The 13308-nt window shown below is 46.1% G+C and overlaps 1 protein-coding gene across 4 annotated transcripts in view; it reads right to left on the reverse strand.

Annotated features, from left to right (window-relative positions):
* RELB (RELB proto-oncogene, NF-kB subunit) overlaps positions 1 to 656 on the reverse strand; it is a 37949-nt gene extending 37293 nt beyond the window's left edge. The window contains exon 1 of one of the 4 annotated variants that reach the window (XM_075834421.1): positions 465 to 656. Coding sequence is in view for 1 of the 4 variants with exons in the window: in XM_075834419.1 (XP_075690534.1) it covers positions 465 to 486 (22 nt within the window). In the remaining 3 variants the exon portion in view is untranslated. Of the gene's footprint in view, positions 1 to 460 lie in introns of all 4 variants that reach the window. The other 3 variants (XM_075834420.1, XM_075834419.1, XM_075834422.1) reach the window with 3 other exon arrangements.
* Positions 657 to 13308: the final 12652 nt, after the last annotated feature.

Consider the following 13308-nt stretch of genomic DNA (forward strand, 5'->3'; position numbering starts at 1 on the left):
ATGTGACACCCGATATATGTTGACGTTGGCATGTCGCAGATGATCTACACGGCTCAGGCTCCATAGGGAAGGCAGAAGAGCAGCGTCAGAGATTCTGCAGCCACCATGACCATAGACCTGCATTAAATATGGAGGAGGGGCCATTATATATTGCAGTTGCTCCCCAATAGTCCCCAATTGCCTTCTACTGGAAAGCAACTCAAGAAAAAAAAATGATGCGTCTCAAGTCATATGACTGTCCTGCAATACACGTCACCGGGTGAAGATGACATCATTCCTGCATTTTTTTTAAATGATATTATTGAGTTTCTTATTGGCACAGGAGTGGATGACAGGGCAGGCTGACACTTGTAGTTCCAGTGTTACACATAATATGACACATCAATGCCCATGTATTTACTGTACACCCTGCAAAAAGTATACAAAAGACACATGACATGAATGCATGGCACACACACACCTACCTGGCCTGCCCGGCTCCCTCATGCTGCTGGCGGCACAGATCGCAGAGGTGTTCACACTACAGAGCTGCGGCAACTTCGCAGATAAAACTTTTCTCGATTTCTTCCTCTATGCAGCCTGGAATTCCCCGTTTCTGTGGTCAGCGCGCTGATTGGAGGAGGATCCCGATGACGTCATTATTAAAATGAACAGGCGGGGCCAGGAAATCCCCCTCCGAATACGGGAGATCACGTGACTTCCCTTACACGGCACCACGTGGGCTAAGACAGCGAAGAATCGACGTGTGTGTACAGCGCAGAGTATCCGGCAGTCCTATGTACCCAGACCTGCTGCCGCCGCGCAAGCCGCCTGTAGTAAAGTATGAGCAGAGTTGTTATACACTCCAGGTTGTTCGTAATATATTTTCCACTTTTCTAAAGGAGTGAACAGCAAGTATGCAAAACCAGCCTCCCCAGAAGCGGCTAAAAAACAACATTTTAAAAGGGTTTTACAGCTTTAAAAAAAAACAAAAAACAAACTGGTATCTGATTATGGGTTAAAAAAAATAAAATATGCACACATAGCCATCTTCTAAATCCCCCACTGTCGTCTTGACAGGCTGTACCGGACACCTGGCTGCAGTGGGCACTTAGTCTAGGTTCACACATCGCGGTAAGTGCCGCACTTCGCAGCAAAAAACGCACTTTGACCGTGACGTGTGGACCCAGCCTTACTGACATCTACGCCGCAGTGGTGGTGTCAGCATGTCATTGATGTAAGGTGATGGGTGGCCACGGCACTGGAGGTATGTGCATATGTTATTTTATTTACCACTGTTAGTTATATAGCGCCAACATGCTCCGCAGCGCTGTACAGAGGTTCTCCTTAAGGGGGTTTTACACAGGACGATTATCGGGCATATAACGCTCGTTGCCAATAACTGCCCTGAGTAAACAGGGGAACGATCAGCAGATGACCGAGCAAACAAGCATTGCCGACGCCTGGCCGGGGATTCCGCTCATAGAGGTAGCCACAATGCCACTACCTACAGGGGGGAGTATGTGCCACTACCTACAGGGGGGAGTATGTGCCACTATCTACAGGGGGGAGTATGTGCCACTACCTACAGGGGGGAGTATGTGCCACTATCTACAGGGGGGAGTATGTGCCACTATCTACAGGGGGGAGTATGTGCCACTACCTACAGGGGGGAGTATGTGCCACTACCTACAGGGGGGAGTATGTGCCACTATCTACAGGGGGGAGTATGTGCCACTATCTACAGGGGGGAGTATGTGCCACTACCTACAGGGGGGAGTATGTGCCACTATCTACAGGGGGGAGTATGTGCCACTACCTACAGGGGGGAGTATGTGCCACTACCTACAGGGGGGAGTATGTGCCACTACCTACAGGGGGGGGTATGTGCCACTATCTACAGGGGGGAGTATGTGCCACTACCTACAGGGGGGAGTATGTGCCACTACCTACAGGGGGGAGTATGTGCCACTACCTACAGGGGGGAGTATGTGCCACTACCTACAGGGGGGAGTATGTGCCACTATCTACAGGGGGGAGTATGTGCCACTACCTACAGGGGGGAGTATGTGCCACTACCTACAGGGGGGAGTATGTGCCACTATCTACAGGGTCGAGTATGTGCCACCACCTACAGGGGGGAGTATGTGCCACCACCTACAGGGGGGAGTATGTGCCACTATCTACAGGGTCGAGTATGTGCCACCACCTACAGGGGGGAGTATGTGCCACCACCTACAGGGGGGAGTATGTGCCACTACCTACAGGGGGGAGTATGTGCCACTATCTACAGGGGGGAGTATGTGCCACTACCTACAGGGGGGAGTATGTGCCACTACCTACAGGGGGGAGTATGTGCCACTACCTACAGGGGGGAGTATGTGCCACTACCTACAGGGGGGAGTATGTGCCACTATCTACAGGGGGGAGTATGTGCCACTACCTACAGGGGGGGGGGGTGTATGTGCCACTATCTACAGGGGGGAGTATGTGCCACTACCTACAGGGGGGGGGGTATGTGCCACTATCTACAGGGGGGAGTATGTGCCACTACCTACAGGGGGGAGTATGTGCCACTATCTACAGGGGGGAGTATGTGCCACTACCTATAGGGGGGGGGTGTATGTGCCACTATCTACAGGGGGGAGTATGTGCCACTGTCTACAGGGGGGGGGTATGTGCCACTACCTACAGGGGGGAGTATGTGCCACTACCTACAGGGGGGGGGTATGTGCCACTACCTACAGGGGGGGTATGTGCCACTACCTACAGGGGGGAGTATGTGCCACTATCTACAGGGGGGAGTATGTGCCACTATCAACAGGGGGGGTATGTGCCACTATCTACAGGGGGGGTATGTGCCACTACCTACAGAGGGGAGTATGTGCCACTACCTACAGGGGGGGGTATGTGCCACTACCTACAGGGGGGAGTATGTGCCACTACCTACAGGGGGGAGTATGTGCCACTACCTACAGGGGGGGAGTATGTGCCACTATCTACAGGGGGGAGTATGTGCCACTACCTACAGGGGGGGGGGTACGTGCCACTACCTACAGGGGGGGGTACGTGCCACTACCTACAGGGGGGAGTACGTGCCACTACCTACAGGGGGGAGTACGTGCCACTACCTACAGGGGGGAGTACGTGCCACCACCTACAGGGGGGAGTACGTGCCACCACCTACAGGGGGGAGTACGTGCCACTACCTACAGGGGGGAGTATGTGCCACTACCTACAGGGGGGAGTATGTGCCACTACCTACAGGGGGGAGTATGTGCCACTACCTACAGGGGAGAGTATGTGCCACTACCTACAGGGGGGGGGTATGTGCCACTACCTACAGGGGGGAGTATGTGCCACTATCTACAGGGGGGAGTATGTGCCACTACCTACAGGGGAGGGTATGTGCCACTACCTACAGGGGGGAGTATGTGCCACTACCTACAGGGGGGAGTATGTGCCACTATCTACAGGGGGGCTGTGTGGTATCATCTACAGAGGGGAGGGGGGGGTGGTGTGTGTGTGTGTGTGTGTGTGTGTGTGTGTGTGTGTGTGTGTGTGTGTGTGTGTGTGTGTGTGTGTGTGTGTGTGTGTGTGTGTGTGTGTGTCATTATCTAGAGGGTGGCTGCATGGCACTATCTACACGGGGAATTGTGGTATTAACTACTGAGGGCACTGTGGCACTTTCTACAGGGGGCACTGTGGAGTCATCTACAGGAAGCAGTGTGTGTGGTACTATCTACAGGGATCAGTGTGGAGCATCATCTATATACAAGGGGCCCTGAATGTGGCATTACGCTACCAGTAGTGGTCAGCACATATCGCCTAGCCTTAGTAATAAAGTGAGACATCACCTGCCTGTAAACAACCAGAGACCTAATGGCCACCATAGGAGTTGTCAACCAAACTAGTGCAGACAGTTTGTTAGCTTTTTTGTATGCAGAAATTCTGGATAGCCACACCCACAAGATAAACTACGCCCCATAAGACACACCCACTATATAAACCACACACCCATAAGACACACCCACCAAACATGCCACACCCTGAGTGTCCCCGGAAAAAAAATATCAAATGTTGCCAACTATGAAACTCTATGTAGATGTTGTCCTTGGTTGGCAGATTTTCGACTGGATTTGGTGCTGAAGAGAAAAAGAGGGGAGAACACAGGATTTTTTAAAATAAAGACTATACTTACCTCTTCCCCCATCTGGTCCGTGTGGTGCCGGCCTCCTTGGATGACGTTGCGTGCCGTGTGACTGCTGCAGTGGTCAGCCCATTACATCATCCAAAGAGGCCCGCAGGACGCAGACCAGACGGGGGAGCGGAGAGGCGTCACTATGGGAATGCCAGGAGAGGTAAGTATGGTCTTATTTTTTTTTTTTTTATTTTTTTTTTAAAAAGGGTGTTTTTTATTTTCCTATTTGCGATTTTTTTTTTTCTGGTTATTTTTGTAGCTGATGTTTGTTTTGGCATTTAACTTCCCTATTGAACTCATTGGGGAAAATTCACAAACCATACTGCAGTATAAATTGACATGCTGCAGATTAAAAAATCTGCACTGCAGGTACATTTTTATGTACGGAAATTTTCCATGGCGTGTGGATCGCACCCAGCTCTTCCCCTTCCCGGCACCCCTGGTGGCGGTGGTTACCGGGGTAATAATGAGGGTTAGTGTTAGTCTTTTCACCGGCTAACACTAAGTCCCTCCTTAATAATGGACGCTGTCAATCAGCCAGTGGCCATTACTAAGGCCCCATGCACACAACAGCAAAAAACCTCAGTTTTTGCGGACCGCAGTCGCGGTCCGCAAAAACGGAGCCATTCACTTTCATTGAACACTGACACCTTTCTGTAGCACTACGGAAGGGTGTCAGTGCCGTGGAAATGTTCCGGGAATTATGGAACATGTCCGTTCTTTCGCATTTTGCGGGCCGTGCTCCCATACTTTGTATGGGAGCACGGCCCGAAAATGCGGCTGTCAGTCAGCGGCCGGAGGTGCCCGCAATCGCGGGCCGTGATTGCGGGCACGGTCGTGTGCATGGGGCCTAAGGCGGTAGTAATAGTTTAAAAAAAATACCTACATAACCCTCGTTAACCATTTTATTGAAAAAAAGAAAAAAACAAAACCGGTCATTTAAGTAGTCCTCGAATCTGACATACCGAACCTGTAACCTAAACATTTCCATGTGTACCATTCTGGTATTCCATGTGTCAGTCTCGCACCTGTTATTTTTGTTGCTGCTTCTATCTCTATATACCAGACTGGGATGGTTGCTTAGCAGCAGTGTGAATCAGGCTTGGAGACACGCTCTCTACTTGAGTCTACGGAGATCTTTGTGTCACCCATCACAGGCTTCAGCAGTTCCTGGACCATACTAGTTTTGCACAGGCAGGGGGGGGACAGAAACTTCATAGGAGTGATAGCAAAGCAGAAAGGAAGAGAAAGCTGGGGAAATCTAAGAATCAAGATCGAGGCTTTTTTTTATAGCACAGACAAGGCAGCAGTTAAAAAAGTAAGTAAAATATACATAAAAGTGTAGTGTACAGTCAGGTGAGGAATGCAGACATGGAAAGTTGTGTTTCCACTGGACGTCTTTAATATAACAGTTTATGTATTTCATATATGGGATATATTGTATTACATGGGAAAATTAGTATTTCTTTTTTTTTTTTTGAGTTTCATCCCACTTTTTTTGTTTTTACAGGGGAGAGTGGCCCGAAACTCTAAAAAAAAATGCTTGTCTCCCCATGTAATAAAATATATGAAACTTAGAAACAACTCCATAGTCTGGACAGTACAGCTGTGGTGGTGCTGTTTTTTAAAAAAAAAAAAATTATTATTATTATAGAAACCATAAGTGGATTCTAAAGGAAGAAGTATCATTTTTGGTTAAAGTAAATGTGCACTGTGCAAATAATTACTTAGGGAACTATCCTGTGACCTTACCATAAATGTATAGGATTGGAATACCCCTTTAGGCTATGTTCACACGGAGTATTTTGCAGGAGGAATATCTGCCTCAAAATTCCGTTTGGAACTTTGAGGCAGATTTTCCTCTCCCTGCACGCCGATTTTCACGCCGTTTTTCGCCCGCGGCCATTGAGCGCCGCGGGCATAAAACACCATGAAATACGCTTTCTCTGCCTCCCATTGAAGTCAATGGGAGGTCAGAGGCGTAAACGCCCGAAGATAGGGCATGTCGCTTTTTCCCGCGAGGCAGTTTTACTGCTCGCGGGAAAAAGACGCAGACGCCTCCCATTGAAATCAATGGGAGGCATTTTCGGGCTGTTTTTGCCGAGTTTTGCGACGCGGTTTCCGCGTCAAAAAACTCGGCAAAATACTCCGTGTGAACATAGCCTTAAACTCCATATTTGCACCCTGTCAGACAGGAGGATTGGGCTGCCACTGTGATCTCCATAAAGCTAGAGTCACACAGGAAGGAAAAGTATAGAGGAAAGACTTAGGCCAGATTTGCGCGCGCAAAAGTTACATACCAGCTCCGTGTGTCATCACGATATGATGTGCGGCTGCGTGATTTTCGCGCATCCGCCATCATTATGACACTGTTTGTATGTTTGTAAACAGAAAAGCACGTGGTGCTTTTCTGTTTTCATTCATAGTGTTACTGCTGTTGCGCGAATCACGCGCGTCACACGGAAGTGCTTCCGGGTGCTGCGCGTGATTTTCACGCACCCATTGACTTCAATGGGTGCGTGATGCGCGAACGCACAAATATAAGACATGTCGTGAGTTTTACGCAGCGGACACACGCGTAAAAATCACTGACTGTCTGAACGGCCCCATTGACTAACATAGGTCTGTGCGAGGCGCGTAGCACGGACCTATTATACGTTTGTCTAAATAAACCCTGAGAAAGATATATAAAGTCCCGTCCCCCCCAAAACTGTCATTGAAAACTTTTGGGGGAAAGGTTTACTAAATGTGGGTAGGACCACCGCATTCCAACAAATTAATTATAAATTACATAAGAGAACTGGTGTAAATTATAGCAGGAATCCACACAAGCTCCTAGCTGGCGTCAATTTCACTCTGTAGCACGTAGCAATGTAGGGGATTTTAACCCTACCTTGCCCATGTGCTCTGCAGTCACTCTTTACACTACTATCAAAAGTAAAGTGCTGACGGCAGGACCAAGTCATCCGCTCTAGAGTGCTCCCTGTGCGAAGCTTCTGTATGCTAAATGTAGCGCAGCCAAAATTTGTACATGTAACCTGTGTTTTAGGGCAGATACAGACGGACGTTGCATTTTTGCGTGCGCAAACAACGCGGCGTTTTGCGCGCGCAAAAACCACATGACAGCTGCGTGTGTCATCCGTGTATGATGCGCGGCTGCGTGATTTTCGCGCAGCCGCCATCAGAGATGAGGCTAGTCGACGCCCGTCACTGTCCAAGGTGCTGAAAGAGCTAACTCTTTCAGCACCCTCGACAGTGAATGCCGAACACAATATCGAAAAACCTGTTGAAAAAAAAGAAAAAGTTCGTACTTATCGAGAACTTCCCGGCCGTTGCCTTGGTGACGCGCCTCTCGACATCGGGCCCCACCTCCCTGGATGGCGCGCCAGTTCATGTGACCGCTGCAGCCTGTGCTTGGCCTGTGATTGGCTGGAGCTGTCACTTGGACTGAATTGTCATCCCGGGAGGTCAGACTGGAGGAAGAAGCCGGGAGTTATCGGTAAGTCAGAACTTTGTTTTTTTTTCTACAGGTTCATGTATATTGGGATCGGAAGTCACTGTCCATGGTGCTGAAACAGTTTAACTCTTTCAGCACCATGGACAGTGACTATCTCCTGACGTCGCGTACCGATAATTTTTTTGCCGAGTTCGGCCGAACCCGGTGAAGTTCGGTTCGCTTGTCCGGCTTCGCTCATCGCAAAGACACTCCGTTTGGATGTTCGGAAACAGAAAAGCACGTGGTGCTTTTCTGTTTACATTCATCCTTTTGACAGCTGGTGCGCTGTTTCAGTCGGTTCGCACGGAAGTGCTTCCGTGCAACCTGCGTGGTTTTCACGCACCCATTGACTTCAGTGGGTGCGTGATGCGCGAAATACGCAGAGTTATTGAACCTGTCGCGCTTTTTGCGCAGCAGACAAACGCTGCGCAAAAAGCACGGACTGTCTGTACTGCCCCATAGACTTGTATTGGTCCATGCGTGCCGCGTGAAAACCACGCGGCCAGCACGGACCGAATACACGCTCGTGTGAATCCCCCCTTAAGGTGATTCTTTTCCCATCCCTTTTCCTCTCACCCTGCCCGCCCGCCCTTCCTTGGGTAATTCTAGTTCAGGTGTCTCCTTACTTCTGCTCCCCCTCCCCTCTCACAGCATGCAGTCTCAGACTTCTGCTGCACACCCCCACTCCTCCCAGTTTACTATGTACTCTATATTACTGCAGATGGTTATTAAATTTACAGAGTGCCTGCAAGCAGAGAATGAGGAACTGTGGGATGCCTGAGAGGTAAGGAAATGAACCTTCCTCCAAAAGTTTCATGTATCCACTGATTTATACATTATTTCTAGTAATCCTACAAAATAACAGTACATGTACATATTATTATAAACATATTAGAGGGCTACGGTAAGTTTTTGGCCCTCTAAAGGATATTGTGAATGAGCACATAGACAAGACTGTTATGGTGTCAGCTTCATACTCAAACCCATATATGACATCAAATCTGAAATTTACTCTATAAACAATATACAAATCAAACATGTCCAGGTTAAAAATACAAACAAATACACCATATGAAATGACAACACGTGACGTAATCTTAAAGAGTCTCTGTCACCACATTATAAGTGGCCTATCTTGTACATAATATCATCGGCGCTGTAATGTAGATTACAGGAGTGTTTTTTATTTAGAAAAACGATCATTCAGAATCCTGACATTTTGGTAACGTTTGTGTGAGATTTACAGCAGGGCAAGCGTAATCTCGCGAGATTACGCTGTAAACTGTCATCTAAAACGAGATCACACTTGCCTTGCTGTAAATCTCACACAAACGTTACCGAAGTGTCAGGATTCTGAATAGACATCCCGTCCTGGCTGGTAGTGATCTCTATTCATGGTCAGGACACTTGAGTAACGTTAATGTGTGTGTATGTGGCTGCACATAGTGATCTAGTAAGAACACTATCTGCAGTGTAAATGAATGGAGAGAAGTGTATGACGCTGATTGGTCAGCGTCATACACTCCTCTCCACAAGGCCCACTTGGTCAAAAAGTAAAACACGCCCAGTTGTCCATTAAGAAACTCATTAGCATAAACCTAAAATAGGTCATAACTCCATCAAAAATGATTATTTTTCTAAATAAAAAACACCACTGTAATCTACATTACAGCGCCGATCACATCATGTACAAGATAGGCCACTTATAATGTGGTGACAGAGCCTCTTTAATTATTATCAATACAATGAAGCCCATTTTTTCTTTTTTTTTGTGCTTTTCAGTTTCTTTTGAATAATTTGCCCATTTTATTTTATAAGGGTTGTACATATTTGTCAGGCCATTCTGATGGTAGCTTCTGTTAATTGAAAGACTGTATTATGATGAGATGGGTTCCATGGCAAAAAAAACGTATAAAACACAACACACGAAGCTGGCATTGTAAAACTTACTATGATAAAATTTGCAATGTACTTTCATTAGATATTAAGCTTTTTTTTTTTTCTGTCTCCGGCAGCATCGCTTCCTGGTTAGGGCTAAAATTAACTGAATGCTCAAGTTTATGGCAGTTAGTCTGGACCACCCCTCACAGCTGATACAAGGCAGAAATGGGGCGGACCAGACTACACATTCAGAGTACTGAGTAGAGTATTTTAAGCTGAAAGCTGCACTTAAAGGAACAGTGTCACCAAATTTTTTTTTTTATATCAGTTTTATGTTAGGGTTTTATTAAAAACGTTTATATTTATTTGTGTGTTTGTGTGTTACTTTTTTCTATTTTTACACTTTTTCTTCCCTATGGGGGCTGGCATTTTTTTTTCCATTTCTGTATGTGTCGATTAACGACACATACAGACATGGAATACGGCAGCTCCAGTCCCAGAGGGACTGCGAACGGGGCCCGTTCCATCCACTATGGTGTACGCCGTGTGTGTGGGAACGGCGCATGCGCCGCTCCCACACAGTCCGATTTGAAATGCGCGCCATCCGGCACCATTTTCCTGTGGACCGGAAGTCGCGGCCGGGCAGTAAGATTACTACTTCCGGTCGCGGCTTCCGGACTTGTGCACATGGAGCAGCGGCAGCAGACGGAGCGGATGGACCGGAGGAAGCGGCGGCGACTGGAGCAGGTAAGTGATTTCTATGTATGTTCGTGTTTCAGTGTGTTTTACTAGTGTATGTAAACTTTCTACACTGTGTGTTAGCTCAAAAAATGGCGACACACAGTGTAGGAGGTTAGACCGTTCAAACCCCTCGTTTCTCCCGGCACTAGCCAGGATAAAGGAGGGGGGAATGCTGAGAGCTCACTAGAGCGAGGGATTTTTTCCCAATTTTGCAGCATAAAGCAATGTGGTTGCTTTACCACATGCAATGCTGCAATTTTGGGAATTGCTCCATCTAGTGACGAGTGCTGGGAAATATTATAAATTGAATCCAATTTATAATATTTCCTGACTCGTGAAAAAAATAAAAAAAATTAGAACAAATGTTTAATCACCTACACACTAATTGTTTAACTAAAAAAAAAAAAACATGTTTTGCTGGCAACACATTCCCTTTAAACAAAACTGAACATCTAATTCTAGTACATTGTACAATAGTTTATTTTCAATTTTGCTATCAATTTAATTAAAACCTACACTTATAAAATGGCAGCTGGAGAAGACTGAGCTGTATGAATGGAATATGTAGCCTATGTACATACTGTGCCTATTCAGCCACGTGTACCATATAAACAGTTAACCCTTCATGCACCCACTGTCCCAGAGAAAAGGACACACTGATGTAATTATATCGCTTTGGCTTAGTTACTCCAAGCTTACAAACTTTAGAAAGGATCTGTTACTAGTTTAGTAATGCACAATCTCCTAGCTACTCTAATAGGCGCTGTCACACTGATAATTCTAGTCAAAATTGTGTCCAAAAACATTTATTATTTTCAGTTATGAGCTTTTTTTTTTTTCTAAATATCCAAATCAGGCTATACTAGACAAGTTGCAATCTTCAGCATAATTTCTTCTGATAGTGAAGCGATCTCACCGCCTCTGACAAGGTCCTATCAGCATGAAGCTGCTTCACACAGTGTGAGAGATGGAGGCTGGGGGGAAGGGGATCGCTTCAAATAGCCATATCTCAGGCTGTGGACCACCTAGAACAGCGGTTCTGGTGGCATATGAAAGATGAGATTCACAGTTCTAGTGAAACAACCAGAGGTACCACCAGTTAAAAACACAGTCGCGAATGGAAGCTGTATACTATATGATCACGCTGTGTTGCTGGGAAGAGAACTGTATGAGCTGACTGGACAGCGTCATACAGAAAACATTACAACACCCAGGGTGAAATGAAAGTCACCTCCCATTGGCAAGTATAGACAAACGAACATATTTAGAAAAATGCTCATAACTTTGCAATTAAGAGTTTTTGGAAAAAAATTACACTGTAATCATCATCTAGCACCTATTAGTTAGGAGATAGGGAAGTAATAAACTAGTGACAGAGCCTCTTTAAGATGAATGTTATACAAGCTGTCATTTTTAGGTCCTGAATTATGTGCGGACTCATTTTATAATATCTTTGTAGCGGTCGGGGCTCCGTTTTTCTGATACCGAGCTCACTGCATAGCCAAAAGATCTGTCAAGATGCCACAGCCAGCGAGGCATTAGAGGAACTGTAGTATTACATGGTGGCCAGAATGGGAGTTACAGAGCAACTCTCCATTCTAGCTCCTGGAAAGGGTCAGCTCGCTCTATGACGTCCATATCCCCTAATAGGGCGCATGAACAGGGGGCTGTCACCAGGACACAACCTCTAATACAACTGGAACAAGGGGTGTTTCATAGACTGGACTTATAAAAATGTGACTGCTAATGGGCAGCTTAAATGGACTGACTCTAGCCAGCAAACAGTTCACCAGATCGTGACTCCCTAAGGCCCCATGCGCATAACCGTAGTTTTCATACGTAATTACGGATGACATCACAGACCCATTAATTTCTAAAGCCCACGGATATGCTTCCGTATATTTACAGATGGGGCCGGGCCATAGCAATGATCCGGAAAATATAGAACACGTCCTATCCTTGTCCGCAATTGCAGCACAGACTCGCCCATAGAGGTAAAAATCCTTCCGGTCGTGTGCAGGAGGCCTGATGGTGTCTAATAATCTGTGTACTGCTCATTCACATCAGCTGTTTAGTCTGTACATCCCACAGTCACTACTTGCAACTGTTATTTTAGTACAGGAAAGTTGATTGTATTAGTCTTGGGTGATCTTGTACATGGTCTATTGTAAACTTTCCTCCATCTATTGATCTGCTCTGTACGCTCCTTAGTTGATGACCTACAAGACACTAGTTTCCTAACATCTGTGCTATATAGTGATTCTTGCGCGGTGTGTGTGTGTTGCGTGCGTGCGTGCGTGCGTGCGTGCGTGCGTGCGTTGTCAATCAAAAAGTTGAAAACTTTCAATAAAAAAAAGTTTGATTAATAAAAAAAACATAACATTATGAAGTCATTTGCAATACACTGCAGGAACCTAGCATGTTCTATTTTAAATCTATGGAGGGGCTGCGTCGTTTCGGATCAGAAAAACAGAGCTCTGACTGCTGTAAAGATAAATTAAGAAAATAATCACAGATTTTTTTTTATCTATTTAGATTTAAAAAAATAAAATGGTGTTATACGGTAGACATCCACTTTAAGAGAGTACAATACATGCTCACACGATGTAATGAATTACATATAGCAATTCGGTCTCCAGGAACAGGTCTCAAGGGCCGCAGTTGCAGGTTACTTGGAGCCAATCCATGGGCGAGGAACGTATACACCGTCCACCCACAACAATACGTACAGACACTATCCTGATCCTTGGTGTTGCGGATTACCAGAATTATCAGATAATGGAAAGGAAGCCAATCCAAGAAAAGGCAGAGTTGTTCTAAAAGTTAATACCCCAAGTTAAAATTAAAAAAAATTGTGTTAGACTAAAACATTCATTATTGACATCCAACCAGTCATGCACCTCTTCATGTGAAGCCTCTATAGCGGTGCATGTTGTATCAAAAACTTTTTTTCAACCGGATACAAAAACGTAAAAAAAAAATGTAGCACATATAGAACAGGAGAAATACA

This window comes from Rhinoderma darwinii, chromosome 8 (genome assembly GCF_050947455.1).
Source record: "Rhinoderma darwinii isolate aRhiDar2 chromosome 8, aRhiDar2.hap1, whole genome shotgun sequence".
Lineage (NCBI taxonomy): Eukaryota > Metazoa > Chordata > Amphibia > Anura > Rhinodermatidae > Rhinoderma > Rhinoderma darwinii.